This window comes from Nerophis lumbriciformis, linkage group LG09, assembly GCF_033978685.3.
Source record: "Nerophis lumbriciformis linkage group LG09, RoL_Nlum_v2.1, whole genome shotgun sequence".
Taxonomy (NCBI): Eukaryota; Metazoa; Chordata; class Actinopteri; order Syngnathiformes; family Syngnathidae; genus Nerophis; species Nerophis lumbriciformis.
In genome coordinates this window covers 11,143,029-11,163,519 of record NC_084556.2, presented here as the reverse complement: position 1 = coordinate 11,163,519, position 20,491 = coordinate 11,143,029, and the positions used below count along the sequence as shown (strand labels likewise).

General features: G+C 39.4%; 1 protein-coding gene across 1 annotated transcript; it reads right to left on the bottom strand.

Annotated features, from left to right (window-relative positions):
• Positions 1–1,514: 1,514 nt before the first annotated feature.
• LOC133607704 (sodium/hydrogen exchanger 6-like) lies at positions 1,515–20,398 on the bottom strand. Its single transcript, XM_061962581.2, has 16 exons — positions 20,032–20,398; positions 18,597–18,796; positions 16,728–16,805; positions 13,654–13,730; positions 13,317–13,429; positions 13,138–13,243; positions 12,608–12,749; positions 11,164–11,269; positions 11,000–11,088; positions 10,619–10,732; positions 7,975–8,086; positions 3,633–3,786; positions 3,513–3,543; positions 3,347–3,435; positions 3,074–3,179; positions 1,515–1,832 (listed from the first exon to the last, which is right to left on the bottom strand). Exons 1-16 carry the CDS (start codon positions 20,309–20,311, stop codon positions 1,515–1,517), a joined length of 2,115 nt encoding a protein of 704 aa, XP_061818565.1. The 5' UTR covers positions 20,312–20,398.
• Between the last annotated feature and the right edge of the window lie 93 nt (positions 20,399–20,491).

Genomic DNA, 20,491 nt, shown 5'->3' with positions numbered 1-20,491 from the left:
GAGGCTTTCATGTACGTTCTCGCTACATTACACAAAAGATTGTTTTTCCTTACAGACACATGTGACAAACCCCTTCGCACAGGATGAGTTGCTCGCGGTGCCTTTCGGGGGAAATAAAAGTGCGTAAGAACAGCCTTTCGCCACCGAGTCTCGCCGCAATTCCACAAAACCAATAAATAAATAAATAAATAAATCACGACATAAATGAACCGCTTGGTGCTACTTGTGCTCAAATGCGGAGGGAAGCAATTTCATTGAAAAACAGTTGGGTTCTCAGTAGAAGGTGCACTTGATCGACAGTACCTGACCTTGCACATGGCGCCTTCACGTTCAATCTTACGGCAACGAAGCCCTCCTCCCACTCCTGTCGACGGTGGATGTTAGTGGACGAGAGACGGCGAAAGTGGCAGATTATTCCATTCATTACATTAAAAAAAAAAAGAACAAATACGACGGCTATAATTATGACAGCGTAATTGATTTTGTACATCAGTGTTTCCCACTAAACAGCTAATTGGTCCATGCCGCATGTTTGTGTCATTTTTATGGATGCTGTGGTAGCAAAAATCATGAGAAGCAACGCATGCGATTAAAAAAAAATGTTTCGATGGATAAAATGGATATGTTTAGTATGTTAGTTATTCTTTACTTGCAATATTATTTCGGAATTGTTCAAAATAAAATTCATACTGTTAGCAAGTTTTGAGCAAATAATGTAAGAGTAAAAAAATATTCCTGAATGATATTCTGACAATAAAATTTGGGTCAGAATTTTTTTTTTTAAATACGCTAACAAGTAATTAACTGCATAATTAAGTGTGATTGATCTGATTTTAAAAATGATTTGATCTGATTTTAAAAGTGAATTATTTTACAGCACCACCAGCACTAAAATTACTTTCTTCTGGCACTTCTTTAAGCCGCCTGTGAGTGCTTTCAGAGCACCCGTTGCCCGTTGAGAAGAGCGATACATGCTTTCAAGTTAGTGAAGTGAATTATACTTTAATAGCGCTTTTTCTCTAGAGACTAAAAGCGCTTTACAATGTGAAACCCATCATCATTTCCAGTAGGTTTAAAAGTCCCCGAGAAAAACAAAAAATCGCTAAATTAAGCGCTTTTTTGAAAAAGAGAATCTCAAGGTGTCTGATTATTCGCTAAATTGGCAACACTGATCCCTCCTGCTACGTCATCTTATTCTCTGGCAGACCAGGCATGAGCTATGTTACAGAATTGGAACGACAAGCTACATTCAAACACATCCATCCATTTTTTACCGCCTGTCCCACTCGGGGCAGTCCCGTAATAATGTGTTTATGCAAGAGGGTGAGACAAGGCGGGCCACCTCAAATAAATAAATGTGTGGGAAACACTGTACACATTCTTATTTTACTTGTAGAAATGTTGATTTAGACCAATAGAAAAATATATTACGCTCCCATAAATATAGCCGGAACAAGCCTCATAACTTTTTCAAATCAACTTAGATTGAGTGACACGAAGAAGCCGCACCCTTCTTACAGTCTGTGCCTGCGGGGGTCGGAGCGAGGCGGGGAGGGCGGCGGTGGCAGAGTGACGGTGGTCGGGGGATCGGCCTGGTCGTTCATGGGCAGGACCAAGCGGGTGCCCCTGATGGACACTTCGTGCTCGACCAGGGCCAGCTCCTGATCCAGGCCCTCGTCAAAAAGGCCGCCCGCCACCGTGCTGCCGGCGGTGCGCTTGACGGCGCCAGAGCCCGAACCGTCCGTGCTGACGGTGACGTCGGCGTACATGGAGCTTACGCTGGCGTCGTTCAGGATGAAGTCGGAGTCATCGTCGTGGAGCTGACCTTCGTTCTGGTGTGCAGGGAAAAAAACAATATGAATAGTCCGTCAATTTCACAGTTATAGGAACAGAAAATTACAAAATAATGCACATTTTGATATACTTTTATTTTAATAGCAAAGAAAAAAAAAAGTTTCCTACTAATAACGCTTCTTTTTACTGTGTTGTGCATATGCTTTGTTTTACATATTAATACAACAAATATGTTCACTGTAAATACATACGTACTAGGGCTGCAACTAACGATTAATTTGATAATCGATTAATCTGTCGATTATTACTTCAATTAATCGATTAATAATCGGATAAAATAGACAAACTACATTTCTATCCTTTCCAGTATTTTATTGAAAAAAAACAGCATACTGGCACCATACTTATTTTGATTATTGTTTCTCAGCTGTTTGTACATGTTGCAGTTTATAAATAAAGGTTTATAAAAAAAATTAAAATAAAAAAAATACAAAAAAATAAAGAAATAAATTAATTTATAAAAATTGCCTCTGCGCATGCGTATAGCATAGATCCAACGAATCGATGACTAAATTAATCGCCAACTATTTTTATAATCAATTTTAATCAATTTAATCGATTAGTTGTTGCAGCCCTAATACGTACATATTTTTGAATAATATTACACTAAAATATCTCAATATTCTTGGAAAATATGAAGTTGCACAAATAATATGGATTAACATACATTTCCTGCATAGGTAAGTCACAACATTTTTCCTGCACCATCACGAATTACAGTATTTGTATGAAAACTATGTATAGATAGAACAATAAACATTTCCCAAAAACTATTTGTATATTGTTATTTGAATTTTGAGGAGAAAATGTATGTTTAAAAAAAATTAAGTTATGCACTGTGAATTGTTCCCGCATTCACAATATTAAAAAAATGATTTCCTCTTTATCGTATATATTGTATTATTTGTTCTGTAATAAAATATTTTTAGATACTTTTTGAAAATGTTATAGAAAAAGTGTTACAAATTTGGTGAATTGGTGCATTTGATTTTATACAAAAATTTTTAAACTTATTTTTAACTTGAGCAATTAACCCATCAATCTAACCATCTCCCAATCATGCAAATAGCTATCAGCTGTTAATATTCAAGCACATCAATATTAATCAATACAATTTAAAAGATACTTTAAAAAAAATAGGCATTTAGGATGTTTAATGTGTAAATTCTAATGTAAAATATTGTTATTTGTATTATCTGATGTTGCTGTGTGTTCAAACCTCATACGCCTGCGGGCTGGTAAGGCATCGAGCCAGAGGACCACAGCAGGCAGGCAGAGTAGCAGTGAGAGGGGGGCCACTGTGGGTCAGGAGGGGTTTCAGGTAGCTGCACAAAAGTGTGTCAAGGACCTCAAATATTTAAAGATTGTAAAAACACCTTAGAATATTTTGATAACAGGACTTCCTCCTTCATGAACACAGTTTTATGCATGTAAAGAGCACCCTCTGGTGTTCAAATCCTGCATCGTAGAAAAAAAAACTGAAAAAGGATACTTGTGATCAAAGTTGTACCAAATCCTGAAGGGCCAAGCGCTCTCATGCTTGGTGTTCCTCCTCTGTGACCCGTCCATAATTCCAAAACTCTGTCAGGCACAAAATTACAAAGTTGTGTTCTTCATTTTGAAAAATAATTATGTTCGGCTAAATCCCTGCTTCTTACAGAGTGTTCTTGATCAGAGTCCACACCCACGCTGATGGAGTTGTTAAAAAAACAGAAGGAAAGGCCAGTGAAAAAAAAACAACAATCACAGATGGCGGGATTAAGTGGGCGGGCTCTTACGGAATGCTCATGAAGGACAGCATGGGCATAGTGCCGCCTCCGCAGAGCCACACGGTGAAGAAGACGATTAGCAAGGTGGTGGAGAACATCATCTGGCGAGCGTAGGTGGCTGTGTCTCGGATGGAGAGGGCAAAGGTCATGGCCCCACGCAGACCTAAGGGGTGAGACAGAGGCAGAGAGAATGTCTTTTGTCTATACACTGTAGTATCTATATCACCTGGTAAAGTATACCATATATGGTGTCAAGTACTGTGTGAGTACGTATGAAAAATATAAATACTAAAAGTGACAAAGAAATACATTCTACATCATCCATCCATCCATCCATTTTCTACCGCTTATTCCCTTTGGGGTCGCTGGAGCCTATCTCAGCTACAATCGGGCGGAAGGCGGGGTACACCCCGGACAAGTCGCCACCTCATCGCAGGGCCAACACAGATAGACAGACAACATTCACACTCACATCCACACACTAGGGCCAATTTAGTGTTGCCAATCAACTTATCCCCAGGTGCATGTCATCAATTTCATAAAATAAATTGATATTATTTTAACTATTAATGAAATTAAATCATTATATATGAATTATAATACATTTCAAATTAAAAATGTGAACACTGAACAGTTTTACTATTATTGTAATATATATTAAAGTTTATATTAAATATTATAATACAAAGATATTAAATCTATATATTTTTAAGCAACTAACCCTTATGTCTGATCACCATATCTGACTTGAGCATTAAGTAGGGCTGCACACTTAATCGAATTGTAATCGTGATCACAATTTTGGCAAAAACAGGCTCCGCTGCATTTCAAACCAAGCACGTTCACAACCAATCGTCAGCCAACCACCAGGGGGCGACCGATAGACAGTGGACTCATGTGAAAGCAAGGAAGAGTGACAACAGCGGTTGAAGATAGATCCCGAAAATGTTGGGATCAATAAGTGCATTATTACATCTGTGCCCTCCACTCCCACAGATTACCCGCAAGGTACCAACAGGCATGCATTTCAACCCCAAAACACGACCACGCCTCGTCGTTCTCTCGGCACTCACGCTCGTTTCCGGAAACCCGGGCGGAAATGCTCCTTCGCGCATGAACCAACGACAAACGCCACAACGAGTTGCACAGCAAAGCTGCGTTGGTGTGCTCATCCAAACAAATCGTCGAGTTGCGAAGACATGTCAAGCATTAACACTTCCCATCTTTTCTCAACCGCCATCGTTTGCCTGCACTGCGAGCAGCGGCCAGCCCGCCACCGGTGGGTGCAAAGCCCTTATGAAGAGCTACAAAAGCGGGGGTACCCAAAATACAGACGCCTGTAACATCAACCGTGCACCGAGGGACCCCCTATCCATCCACCTCTCAATGATCTGCCAACATAACGGACGTTATAACGGTTTATTTGGCCAAAGACATATGTCCTAAATATATACTGTGAGCAGTGCAATGAATGTCTTCCTTTGTATGTGTCTTTAGTACATCATCTTATTTTTTCACTCGTTTGCAATTTATGATCACACTCCACTATGACATATTTATTTTAGTTAGCCCTTTGTCTTTTGCACATTTTATTTTAATATTAATTATGTTTATAGTTAATTTTTGAAGTGAAAGCCACGTTTACATAACCTGACTCTCGCCAGACCCTTGTAGTTCTGAGCTATGGGGCAGGGCCGACATCCAGGCAACTGAGCTACATACGGGTTCTTCGAGCCATAGCAACCTGACTGGCGTTGAAAACAAACCTTCGCCATTACTCTTTAACCTGTCGACCTGCGCTGATTAAACCCGTCATTCTGCCTCCAAAATGCCAAAAAACTGTGTTGTTTTTGGTTGTGCAAACCACAACTGGAAACAGGGAAAACAAAGGTCGTATTTTGTTCTGCCAAAGCGTGCTAAAAGCCCACAGAGACGAGACAAATGGCTCGCAGCTTTACACCGGGAAAACGAGGACGGTTCTCACTGGAGTCCCCCAAAATCCCGAGTCGTGTGTTCGGATCACTTCGTTTCTGGTAAATATAAGGAACAAAAATCCACCTTCTTAACCACAACTTGGCTATACCGTCCATGCTAATGTTGAACCCGTTGAATTTTTACTGAATAACGTTCGACAGCTGAAGTTGTTGTTGTTGCACAACAATAACATACGGTACAAAGGCTATTTCCAGTAATTCAGCAAATAATAAATCATAATACTGAACTGAATTTGAATGAGCTCTCTACAGATATAATAAATATACAGATACTGGTAGCCACCGTGTCATCCTTATTATCATTTATCAACATACCTTGGGTGATTTAACAATTTTTATGTGATTTATTTGTTATATAACAACCGAAGCTAACAACCGACCTGGTGCGCTTGTGAGGTAGACATAAAGATTTCCAAATTCCATGTCCGGCCATTGTGTAGGATTATCAGTCCACGCATCTGCTGGAAGGCGGTAAGGGCAGTCGTTTAATCTGACTACAGAACATTTTAACTCGTATCTTAACCTAGCCTCACTGGAAATACTATTTACATAATCATACGCCATTTAGAACAGTTTAAAATGCCGTGAAACCTCGTTAAATGCCTTTTCTGTCAATGCTGTGTTCGCTGTGAGCTGGTTTGTTTTCAACGAATTCAATATGGCGACCGCGTTGCTAGGGGATTGGAGGGCGGAAGTGACGTAGGTCCGCCCTCGCCCATGTGTGGAGCTCAGCGAACGACAAGGATCTGGTGAGTCAGGTTAACGTTTACATAATGTTTGTTTAAAATAGAAAGTGCAATAAAATGTTTTAATTAACATTAAATAATCCAGATTTATATATTGATGAAAATAATTGTGATTAATATTTTGGCCATAATTATGCAGCCCCAGCATTAAGCCCAGGGTGTCTGGAGAACTCCAATGGCTGGGTGTCTATTTACTTACAGTGCACACCAAATCGGATTGTTTGCCCTCAAGGGACACAGATCTGATTTTTTTTGCCACGCTCTAATGTGCTTCAAATCTGATCTTTTGGCATCAGATTCAGGCCACATCAGGAGGTAGTCCTGAATCCCATTGGAATCTGATCTTTTCAAATGTGACTTCAGTCTAAACACAACGTGACCTGAATGTGATTTTTTTCGTCAGCTTTGGGCAAGCTAAGTCATTCGTGTGCGCCGGAAAGACGCAGTCGCCAGCGGAAATGGATATTTCATCACAACATCTGGTTTCAATTTCTATTGCTGACGACCAAATTTTTGGTGCATCACTTGTCAATTGTGCGCAAATAATAGGCTGTATGTAATATATGAATATATATTTTGATTCCGAAGAAATAGCGATTGTTGAAAGATTGGAATTTACACTATGGCGCATTTGCTTACATGTGAATTGAAAAATAAAGCTCCCAAAAATCCATGCTGTTGTCAGTGTCTCCTCTATTTAACAGCGATAAAAGGATTAGAGCCCTCCAAATATGTTACACTATATACATCCATTCATAAATAATATTACTTTAATTTACTTTTACGTAAAAAAATCCACTTTTTTGAAGGTGTTGCGACTTTTTTTTTTTTGTAGTAGTAGTAGTAGCGACTTCCTCCCGGTCAACTTTATCGAAGTGCGCATGCAAGTGACGTCGAGGCCACATTGGGGCCTGTGCGCGTTTACACTGGAGTCTGATGAAAATCCCATTTTACTTGCAGTGTAAACAGTCAGCTGGAATCCGATTTGGGCCACTTTGGCCTGCAGTGTAAACGTAATCTATGTGGCATCACGCAAGACAGTTTTGAACCCCAAATTTTGGAGGTTCTACTGTATCCATGATGTCAGTTAGCTCAAACAATTTCTTTTTTGGTGTGAATCCAGGACGTTTGCCCCTCCTTTTGTTGAAATCGCAGTGATATTTTCCAACATTTTATCAGTTTTCCGTTATAAAGGTGCACAATAGAGATGCGCGGTTTGCGGGCACAACCGCGGAGTCCGCGGATTATCCGCGAATCGGGCGGATAATCGCCGGCAGCGAGACGCGCTTGGAGGTGCGCTCAGCGTGGCTCCCATATGATTGCGCACTGGTGTGCGTCTGGGCCGTGACAGCGTGGCACGCGAATGTCTGTGCTGCATTGGATCAGTCTCCTTTCTTTAACAGGCAAAAGCTTTATAACCTCACTAATGCCTTGCATCGTCTATATTAGATATATAACAACGGGCGGGTGCGGGCGGATGCGGTTCTGATTAAATGTTAGGTCGGGTGGATGGCGGACGGTTGACGACTTTCTGATGCGGTTGCGGATGAAATAATTGCCTATCCGCGCATCTCTAGTGCACAAACATGGCCACTCCGAGTTCATTATTACCTGCAAACATCATCACGTGCTGGAAGTTGGAGCCAATTTTGTTCTTGCGGCCCAGGTTGAGCAGGAAAGACAAAGGGTAGATGTTTGCCGCCCTGCCAAAAAACACCGCCATCTACAGTCATTAAGTCAAGGGAAAATGTGTACAGGAAACGCACAAGGAAGTAAGGGTAGAGAAACATGTGTAAACTTAAAGTCAGTGTATTGACTTTAAGTACCAATAGAGTGGAAAAACAAGTTGACTTTATACGCTTAATTGTGTTTCATTGTATCCATTAAACCATATCCAATTGTGCTTACGATCTGCAAAGTATGTAAATCACTGTTTAAACATCACAAATGCCACAAATTCAGTCAGCCGATTTGAATTCTCTGCTCCAAACACCTTTGGCTATTTCCGGAGATTAACGTCACAATGGGAAGCCTTCTGCACTCTGACCATAGTATCAGATCAGTCATAATGGAAATAAGCAAACACTTGAGAAAATGTGCTGTCTATCATTCGCAATCTTTATATAAGACACGAACACATGTTTTTCTTTTTTTATGCATTCTACGTCGTAAATAAATACATAAAAAGTCCATTAACAATGTAGTTAATGGTGGCTCTCTATTTTGCTCACAAAACCCTCAAAACAACCATTCAAAATCCGCCAACAATACTCTATAAACATATCGTGACTTGAATATTAACCTAAAATTAGTAATGTTGTTATTATAAGCGCTAACGCAGAAAAACTATTGCCTAGCGGCGCAATGATCGACCAACAGCTAAGAAGCCCTCTGCTGCCTTTGCTGTGCGCAATATCCTTCTGATCCCGCATCATCGCGTCTCGGCTCGTCAAAGTTATTCTAGATTATAGATCTGCAGGGACTTTTCCTTGTTAACCTTCTGTGTGGATCAAGATTATTGCTTCATCTAAACGGGAAGATATGGACATCATATCAATCGTCATCATATTAAGAGCAGACATTGTACAGTAAGTGATCGTTTGATTATGTTTGTAGTTTGTATTTTTTGTTTAGCACCTAGCAATACTGATACATGATGCTTAGTGTTTCACTAAAGCTGGATGTATTTAGCAAAGCTTCTAAAACTTGTAGCTCATCCTCCTAATCAATAATAGAAGGTTTTGGGTCAAAAATGTTCCCAAGGTAATCATTGTTGGCTCTCACAAAGTCTGCGCGATTTGCATTGTTGTTGGTGGGGAAGGGATCTGCGGTTCCTACCTTAACGTCACGTGATGACATGTCTGGCTTCCTCGTTATCCCTCAAAATGTCTCGAGAATCTCCGTGAGATTGATAGTATTGTGATCATATCTATTTACCCGCAAACTTTGGAAGTCTTTAGGTGTCATAAATCCGATATATATGATAATAGCTTTAATATAGAGGCAAGTTGTTTTTCCACTCTACTGGTATTTTAAAGCAATGACCCAAATTGTATTGCATTAAAGGGTAACTGCACTTTTTGGGGGGAATTTTGCCTATCTTTCACAATCCTTATGCAAGTCAAGAACACACAGGTTTTTCTTTTTCTATGCTTTCTAATTTGTGATATACGTCAAGTACGAGGTGGCTGACAATGAAGCTGACGGGAGTATTCTATTGCGCCCACAAAGCCCTCTTAAAAAAAAACATCCAAAAACCCCTATCAATACTCCATTTACATCTCAAGACCTGAATATTAACCAAGTGTTAACGATATTGTTATTGTAAGCGCTAACGCAAAGAAACTATTTTAGCCGCGCCATGATCAAAGAAAGCTAACTACGGTCGCTTTTGCTGCTATTGACATACGGAGTCAATGTGCTTCTGCATCGCCTTTGAGTTGGTAAATGTAAATTCTAGATTATAAATCATGCCTCTTACTTGTTTAGTAAAACTTTGTGGCCATACTTTGACATTTAACTTAGACCCGGAAAACACGAAAAGACGCTAGTTTATGTATTTATTTTTTACCTGCGTCAGGATTATGATTAATTCTTTATCTAAACGGGAAAATATAAACATCCCATCAGTCGTCATTCGAGTGAGAGCAGATATTGTGCAGTAAGTGATCGTTTTTTAATTTCGTAGTTTGTATACCTTCTTTAGCACTTAGCAATAGTGCTACTTGCTGGATCTGCTTATCACTTACAGTAGTTTCTAAAACTTGTAGCACATCCTCCTTGTATTCAGGCTAAAAAATTGTGTGTTCTGGATCATCATTTGTCTCAAAGTATTTTTTGTTTGCCTTCGAAGTCTGCCATGATTAGTAGCAATTGTTGTCGTTACAGGAAATAGCGAACGTTGTGAAACGTCTGTGAAATTAATATGCCGCTGTATGCCTTAAATGACCAAAAAATGGTATTTTGAATGTGCCTGTTACTACGTCACAAATGTTTATGGAGGTTTTAGGATGGTTTGTTTAGAGCGCTTTATAGGCTGAATGGAGCAAATCACATTAACTCCATTGTTAGCTGACTTTTGCTACTGTTTAGTTACAAGTTAGAATGCTTTAAAAAAAGAAAACATATGTGTGCTTGTTTCACATTACAATTTTGAATGATAGGCAAAATACCAAAAAAGTGCAGTTCCCCTTTAAGTCAAATAATATATTAATACGAGTGAATCGCAGGTGATGTTGCTGCTCATGAAGGATACAAACGCGCCGATGATAAACAAAGGGTTGAAGACGTGTGACTGGAAAGAGAAGAGCGTCAGGCCCATGTAGGAGAAGATGAAGTTTTCCGCCAGAAAGTTCAGCAGCTCAAACAACTGTGATGTTGATGAAGCAGACAATAACAAACAGGAGCATTCAGTATTTACACAAGTCCACATGTTATTATGCAACAGTCTCATTCTAAAGTTTTTTTTTCCTTAAACTTCTACACAAAACACTGCATAATGTACGTTTTTAAATGTTTGCAAATGTACTAAAAATGAAAATAATAATAAATTACACGTTTTGTAAGTATTAACAGCTTTGTTGATGCGCCTGTGAGTCTTTTTGAATATGATGCCAAAGAGGGGAGACTCACTCACCTGTTTGGTTCGATCCTGTGAGTCCCGAGAGAGATTGTTGTAGGTGTAGTGCGCCTGGGTCATCCCGCAGAATAGCACAGCAACAACGCCTGCGTTCAGCACATATTCACAGCATTGCCAGAGAGTTTACGCTAAATCACAATAATCTGACGCAAATACGTCACCGGTAAAGCCGCACGCCTCAGCCAACAGGAAGGTGCTCCAGGACATGAGGAAAAAAAGCGCCGTCTCCAGCAAGGGGAAGTCCCTCAGCTTGGTGAACTTGGTCACGTGATGGAAAGTTAAAGAGAAAAAACTGACAAAACACTTGTTTTTTTCATGAAAAAACCACACGACTCAGTAAGTTGCAGAACGCTTCCATTTTGTGCTTTGTAGGACTTAACAGCAAAAAGGCTGAAAGTTTCAGTTAGAAGCAGAATTTCTTTGTGCAAACACAATAAAACAATAACTAATACAACATTTGAATATACTATTTTTACGTTACGTATGTTTTTATAATATAAAAAAATATATGTAAGAGAGCTTCTCAATAAATTACAATATTTTTGAAAGCTTCATTTATTTTAGTAGTTCAATTTTAAAAAATGTGTATGTTCTTTATGCTCAAGAGTGAAATATCTCAAGAACATATTTCTGAATTTCTTAGTAATTTTGTGAATTACAGTTAACCTAACAAAAACAATTCAGTATCTCAAAAATGTGCTTCTACTAGAACAGCAAAAATTAGGTTGGAAGTTTCAGTTAGAGGCAGAATTTCTTTGTGCAAATGTGATTTTACAAGATTATGTGCCATTTTCCCCATTAAAAAGACAATTATATTTTACAAAAATGTAATCTGAAAGTAGCCTTGTTAGCATTATAATTACCAGTAGTAGTATAATTAAATATAAGACTATGTAATAATATAAATATAAACAAAATAATATAGATACACAATAAATACATAATTTAATTATATATACATTATTACGTATATGTTCAAAACTTTGAAAAAAATATATTCGAGCACTTCTCAATAAATACAAATATTTTCAAAAGCTTCATTTAGCTTAATTAAGAAAACGTACGTTCTTTGGGTTCACTACACTCAAAAGTGAAATATTTCAAGAATATATTTCTGAATTTCTTAGTAATTTTGTGAATTGATAACCTAATAAAAACACCCCAATTCAGTATCTCATAAAATGTGCTTCTACTACTAGTTATTGCTCTATTAAAAAGAATCATTTAACTGGTCTGTTTGCCTTAATTGAACTCCTTAAATTAAATACATTTTGCACCATATTGTAATTTCTGGAAAAAAATTCAATATTTGCAACATTTACAAATGTAAATATTGTACACTGATACATTTGACTCGCTACTTGTTGTTGAAAGTGAACGTTTGTAAATGTTGCAAATAAATGTAATAATTTTGAGTGCATCTGTATAAAACTACTGTATTAAAAATATGGCAGGGCAATGAAAGCAGAACCTCTGTTGCAGAGACAATAAATAAACCAGCAGTACAGTAACACTATCAAAGACTTTAACGCTCCAGAGCAATAGCATAAAGCCTCATGAAGCCAGCTGTCATAAGTCGCCCCTGCCATGCAGGTGCAAGGATATGAGCGCAGTCACCACTCCAGTGACCACTCCAAGAGCAAACGATCCACTAAAGACGCCCAGGAATATGCCAAACGACTTGAGCAAGGCCATGGCTTCAAAGCTGTGGCTGTTGTCCCCGGTAGGCTGGTAGGCCACAATGGAGCTAAGACGGAATAAACACTATTATAAAAAGGTGGATCCGGCTGCAAATGAAATTTTTGTTTGCACCTGTTGTGCGAATATACTCAGAAAGTCACCACAATCACACACACGGCCCCAACCACCCACCGAGGAATTAGTGTCTGGTTCACGCCCTCGGTGGGCCGCACAATTCTAACCCCCTGTCTACTCTGCTTCTCCAAGCGGAGAAGGACACTGCATACATACGTACGTACAAGGAGTTGATGAGCAGATGGAAGAATGGATGGCCAGCAGTGGAATGACAGGGACTTATGTTAGTAAGACGAGTGGAAGTTGTGGAGTTAGCGGCGGGCTGTGTGCGTGTCAAATTCCGGGGTGCGTTAGCGTGGGTGTGTGTCAGGAAAACTTACGAAGAGAGGACGATAGCGACGGCATCATTAAGTACGCTCTCTCCAAAAAGTAAAGCGTACAGGTCCACGTCTACTTTCAGCTCGTTGAAAATGGCCAGGACTGTCACTGCAACACAGTTTGTATTAGACATTTAGTGCTGAAACGGTGAAAAACTAAGTTTTCAATAGTAGCGTTGTACCTGGGTCTGTTGCCGAAACGATAGCCCCGAAAAAAAGACAGTCCGTGAAGTAAAAATCTCCCCCCAGCTGGCCCACCATTTTCATGAAGGACACAAAGCCATACATGATGAGCCTAAGTCAACAGACAGATGCAAAGTCATAAAAACCTTACACTCATCACGATTATTTCAAAGCAGGCTGGACAATCATGCATTACATACTGTACATTACCTTTTGCACTATATTAATTTATATTATTATGTGTTGTCAACTTTGTACTTTTTTTTTTTTTTTTTTACGTCATTGCCTGAATTAAATAAATAAATTAAATGAAAAATGAAATGAAAGCAGGCTTACCCGATAATAAAGCAGGATATAACGGTTCCCACAAACGCGTACGCCAGGATGGAGCCGATGTTTCGGAAAAAATGTCTCTGGGAAAAACGAAAGACAAAGGTTTGTAAATTAAATACTGCCAGAAACATTTCAGAAAACATTTACACTTACACTTGTCAAAGATTCTCTGTATCAGTGTTTCTTAACTGTATTGTTGGGCCGCGACTTTCCCAGCTGTGGCCTGTATGGGCCGCAACGGTACTAGTTGAAATACACTTTTTCACCAATAGTGGCAGTTTTGACAATCTCAAACAAACAGAAGAAGTCAAGAGCTAAAGTCAAAGAAGTTTCTAAGAAAAAGGAACTGCGCGTTTTTTGGAATTTTGCCAATCATTCACAAATACCTCCTATGAGTGGCTATAGGAGTCATGTATTGCACCCATATAGCCCTCTAAAAAAAACATCCAAAAACCGCTAACAATAGTCCATTTACATGTCGTGACCTGCATATTAACCAAGTACTAGCAATATTGTTATCCTGCTTAATATTTTACGAGCCTTGTAAAACCATGTGTTTTGCCAACCTTGAGACCTCCAATTTCGGGAGGTGGGGGGTGGGGGCGGGGCGGGGGGCGTGATTAAGAGGGGAGGAGTATATTTACAGCTTGAATTCACCAAGTCAAGTATTTCATATATATATTTATATATATATATATATATATATATATATCCCCGCGACCCCGAAGGGAATAAGCGGTATAAAATTGATGGATGGATGGATGGATGGATGGATGTATATATGTATATATATATATATATATATATATATATATATATATATATATATATATATATATATATATATATATATATATATATAATAAAATAAATATATATTTATAGCTAGACTTCACTGAAAGTCAATTATTTCTTATATATATATATATATATATATATATATACATATATATATATAAGAAATAATTGACTTTCAGTGAAGTCTAGCTATAAATATATATTTATTTTATTATATATATATATATATATATATATATACACACACATATATATATATATATATATATATATATATAAAAGAAATACTTGAATTTCAGTGTTGATTTACTTACACATATACACACACATAACACTCATCTACTCATTGTTGAGTTAAGGGTTGAATTGTCCATCCTTGTTCTATTCTCTGTCACTATTTTTCTAACCATGCTGAACTCTGATGATGCATTGCTGTGGCACGCACAAAAGTGCTTTCATCAAATGCACTAGATGGCAGTATTGTCCTGTTTAAGAGTGTCACAACATTGCTGTTTACGGCAGACGAACTGCTTTACTGTAAACGTTGTTTATATTGTGAGAAAGCGGACTCAGGTCCGCATGGAGCTGGAGGGGGCCACGCCCCCTCCAGCTCGGCCTGAATTTCGGGAGATTTTCGGGAGAAAATTTGTCCCGGGAGTTTTTCGGGAGAGGCGCTGAATTTCGGGAGTCTCCCGGAAAATCTGGGAGGGTTGGCAAGTATGGATTTAGACTCAATCCCAATGTTCACCCTCACTCACTACTCGAAATGAACCAATAAGGGGTAGAGCTTTGTAATCTTCCCTAGGAATTTGGACACCATTTGCTACGTCACTGCATAGTTTACATTCGGGGACGTAAGCGGCTACATAGTTAGGTTTGCACATACGTCCCACCTAGAGTTGTCGCGATACCAATATCGGTACCGGTATCAAAAAGTATATCAATATGAATTCCGATACTTTTCAAAATAAAGGAGACCACTCAAAACGTCATTACTGGCTTCATTTTAACAGAAAATCTTATGGTAAAACTTATGATACGTTTCTTACTGCACTCAAAAAACTATTTTAGACGATTGGAATTAAAATTAAAAGACATTAAACACACTGGGCTTTTCTGATTGCACTCAAAAACAGTTTACAATTATTTTACATATTACATATAGCCTGCCATAAACTAGGATTAGGTTAAAATAGAATAGACAGATTTTTTTTTACATTGAATTAAATGCTTCATTAATTTATGGTTGCCAGATTTGATCTGTGCTTTAAGGCAAATAAGGCTAGAAATATACATAAGACATGTTGCAGGTGAAACACACATTGTTAAAGATAAAACATAAATGAAACATTGGGACTTTGTTACAAAATTCAGCCAATTCACTTGCATTAGTTTACGCTACATAGGCGATTTGGACTGCGCTAATAGGCAACAAGCCAATCAAACTGTATGCGCGTCTCGCATCGATATGTGCACAGCAGTGAAGCTGTTGACTGCATTATTACCTGTCACTCTTTAAACTCCTTGTGCATATACGAATGCTTGTTATTTAAATATTTACTTAAGTTAGAAGCAAAGGCGGTAATACTGTATTGACACATTTGGCGAGGCATGTTAGGCACCGCTTGCGGCGCGGTACCTTTTTATTAACCAGTAGAAATGACGCTTTTTTTTTGTCATTCTTCCTTTCCACACTGCTTCTGCTTTTGTGCGCTCAGTGTGTGCGTTCTGACACACTCATGCGCCTTAGCTCAGTAACGTCATCGCCGCACGGCAGCATATGTGGATGGAAAAAAAAGTTTTAGTATTTTTCAAAGGCCGTAGTACCTTTTTTAAATTGTTAGTACCGTGGCACTTCATAGTAGCGGTACAGCCCTCGTCCCACCATTACGCAACAAATCCGGCAACAATGGAGTTAACGGTTGAGATTATTTTTTTATTCATCATCATGCTTCAGTTGAGGAATAAACAAAAAACTACATTGAGAAGAAGCCGCCATTGACGACTATTGTCTCTTGTGAATTTTTTGAAGATATGTAACATTAATGTTTTCACCTTCACAAGCTTTTTATCTAGCGTGGCTAGCTGGCTAGCGTTACAAACTAACATGTAATATATTATATAACTTATGCAGAAATATGGGAATTTTATCTGGAATTTTCTCTGGCCCTGCCTAGGCGAGTCAGCATCATGTTCATAATCAATGCATACAATTGTTGTGATTATTCACATAGGTGTTCATTTTGACAACCCTTTTGTTGTGGTGTAAGTCTCTTTACCCGTTTTAGACTGTAACCAGCATGGAAGATGATTGGGGGCAGCAAAATGTTGAAAAAGACTTCCGGGTCAAAGGTCACCTAAGGACAACAGAATGGCACAGATGATGAATTACGTCGTAGGTGATGACTCAAAACTTACAAAGGCCCCGTTTACACTGCACACCAAATCTGATGTTTTTTGCCCTCAAGTGACAAAGATCGGATATTTTTTGCCAGTCCAACGCTTCAAAGAGCTGCAAATCTGATCTTTTCGCATTAGATTCAGGCCGCATCAGGTGGTAGTCCGAATACAATTGGAATCTATCAAATCTTTTAAAATGTGACTGGAGTCTAAACAGAAATGTGAACTGATTATGACTTTTACGTCATCTTTGGGCGAGCTACGTCTTTCATGTGCACAGGAAAAGACGCGGGCCGCCAGCGGAAGTGGATACATCATCAGAACATCCGTTTTTTTGGCGGCCAAATTTTCGGTGCATCATTAGTCAATAGTGCGCTAATAGTAGGCTATACATACACACATATATATATATATATATATTCAGTTTGTCTAAATAGCAATTGTTAAAGAACTGGAGATTGCGTGTACGCAGTGGCGTATGTGCTTACATGTTAAGTGCATTACGCAAGTTGTTTACGTAAGGGAGTTGAAAAATTAAGCTGACGTAGATCCACACTGATGTCCATGTCTCCACTACTTATCAGCCATTAAAAGATTAGAACCCTCCCAAATATATTACACTATATACATATATAGCTCAGAAAATCTGCAAAGACTCCTCCCACCCCCACCAAGGACTGTTTTCACTGCTGGGCTCTAGAAAGAGGTTCCGCAGCCTCCGAAGCAGAACCTCCAGGTTCTGTAACAGCTTCTTCCCTCAAGCCGTAAGACTCTTGAACGCATCATAATTAAATTATCCCCTCAACTCCCCCCAAAATGGATTAACTCGCTGGAATAAAAAAGACAATATAACATACATCCATAAACGTGGACGCATGTGAAAAAGTGCAATATATTTATCTGTACAGTAATCTATTTATTTATTTATATATATTTTTTTATTTTATATATATATATTTATATATTATTTATATATATTTATTTATTTATATATGCACCTTATTGCTTTTGTATCCTGCACTACTATGAGCTTAAGTAACGAAATTTCGTTCTTATCTGTGCTGTAAAGTTCACAAATTTGAATGACAATAAAAAGGAAGTCTAAGTCTAAGTCTAAGTTTATCCATTCATAAGTTCCATCCGTCCATCCATTTTCTACCGCTTATTCCCTTCGGGGTCGCGGGGGGCGCTGGAGCCTATCTCAGCTACAATCGGGCGGAAGGCGGGGTACACCCTGGACAAGTCGCCACCTCATCGCAGGGCCAACACAGATAGACAGACAACATTCACACTCACATTCACACACTAGGGCCAATTTAGTGTTGCCAATCAACCTATCCCCAGGTGCATGTCTTTGGAGGTGGGAGGAAGCCGGAGTACCCGGAGGGAACCCACGCAGTCACGGGGAGAACATGCAAACTCCACACAGAAAGATCCCGAGCCTGGGATTGAACCCCAGACTACTGAGTCCATTATTATTAATATGTGGTGACTTTTATTTTGCAAAGTAGTCGTGACTTTCTTTGTCATTTACCGAATCCAGGCAACTTCCTGTTTTCACTTTATCGAACAGCGCATGCAAGTGACGTCGAAGTTGTGCGCGTTTATACTTGAGTCTGATAAAGATCACATTTCACTTGCAATCTAAACAGTCAGCTGGAAAAAAATCGGATTTAGTCCACTATGGCCTGCAGTGTAAACACAGTCTCCTTCACTTCGATTCACAACAACACCCCCACTCCCCTTGCCTTTCTCAGCATCTCGTCGTCCTGCACTTGGTGACCTTTGCCCCGGCTGACCTCGCCTTTCAGGGTGTACTCGTAGAACCGCCCGCTGACGTTGACCAGCAGGGTGGCGGGACTGGCGTTCACGGCGCAGCCCTGGACCACATCGCTCATGCTTTGGGGCACGTGGATGCCGAACCTCAGGATCACACCCACCAACAGGCCTTTGGAGGGGAGAAAAGAGTGTATATTAGGGGTGTAACGGTACGTGTATTTGTATTGAACCGTTTCGGTACGGGTGTTCAGGTTTGATTCGGAGGTGTACCGAACGAGTTCCCACACGGACATATTAAGTAGCGTAACGCACAATGTGTAAACAATGCACACCGAGGCACAACACACGGCATGCTAGCAGCTAACGGGCTACGATAAACTGACCATACGTCCTCTTTTCACCGGACATGTGCTCTTTTGCGGTGCTGTCAGGGCGGAGTTTCTGAAATGCCTCAGTTGTCCGGCATTTTGAGATAGGGTTGCGTGTATTTTCAATGTACGTTCAGGGTTAAGAAGGGGTTAAAAACAAAACAAATTGTGCGCACAGCAGCGTTTGTGAAAGAGGGGCAGAGACAGAGAGAGCGAGAGAGTTATGATAAACGCGCATGCGTCGCCAGGCTCTGCTTATTATCCATAGATTTATCAGATTAATTTTTTTATTATCTATAGCAGGGGTGTCAAAAGTGTGCCCCGGAGGCCATTTGCGGCCCACAGCTAATGTTTTAAAGGCCCACTGCACATTCTAAAAATACTATTAAAATAAACAAAAACATAACAATAGTGAAATAAAAAAGCTTAAAGGTTAAATGTAATTTAGAAAAAGTTGCAATGTTGACCTATAAAACAAAGCTGTTTCTTTTTAAACTGTCGTTCCTCAAAACATATTGAATCAGAATCAATGTTATTATGAATTATTGACCTATCGAAGGTTCCGATTACTTCACATCAAATATCCCAAAGAAAAATATTTTTGGTGGAAGATTTTGCAAATTTGGTAAATAAATAACCCAAAAATTTATATTTTGTTGTTTTCTTACTGTACCGAAAATGAACCGAACCGTGACCTCTAAACCGAGGTACGTACTGAACCGAAAATTTTGTGTACCGTTACACCCCTAGTGTATAGTTATTACTTGTTTTAATCTAAAAGGCTCTAATACAAAATAATAGCCCTTTTGAGATATTGAGTTATCAATATGGGTGTTATTGTGTGTTTCTAACGTTTTAGACCCTGAACGGCGCAGTCAGTTCTGTGGCGATGCAAACTCCAACAACAGCAGTCTATGTGTTGTTGTTGTTGTTGTATACGCTTAGTATAAGCTGTCAAATTAGCTTAGTGCTCGTAGGAGCTAACGTAGCTAGTATGAACGGTACATGTGTGCTTAGCTAGGACTAAAGTTCTTACCATAAATCATAGCAAGTCCTGTTTCGTGCAGGAACCTAAAGCGTCTGTGTTTGAAGAGCCATATAGTGAGAATGGTGAGCGTTAGGAGCATGATGAATATGAGCAGGTTGGCACTGTCTTGTCGGTGGCTTTCTTCAGCCAGCCTCTCTGTGGCGACGTTGTCCATTGCGTTGCCCTCGCCTTTCCCGACCAGGACGAATGCCAAACACAGAAACGGCAGTGACCAATGCACCTTCGGGGGTTTATTGTCAAGAAAGCGCCCCGTTAGCGGAGATGCCATTGCCTCCTTGGCTAGCGTTTACGGGGAAAGGCGCAGCCTGCGTGCTAATTCTGTGACGCTAAAACAAAACATGCCATCCTTTTCCGGTGTGTGTGACAAAATAAAAGAACTTCCCGAATCTTCGAAATAAAAGGCTTGACGTATAAGAAGCTCTAGTTACGTTTGTATTCCACTTTCATG

Coding starts and splice junctions, on each gene's coding strand:
- LOC133607704 (XM_061962581.2), bottom strand. CDS start 20,311: ATGGCATCTCCGCTAACGGGGCGCTTTCTTGACAATAAACCCCCGAAG. Junction 11,270..12,607: donor CTGGAGTGGTGACTGCGCTC/ATATCCTTGCAC, acceptor ACTTTCCATCAC/GTGACCAAGTTCACCAAGCT. Junction 3,436..3,512: donor ACTCTGATCAAGAACACTCT/GTAAGAAGCAGG, acceptor TGTGCCTGACAG/AGTTTTGGAATTATGGACGG.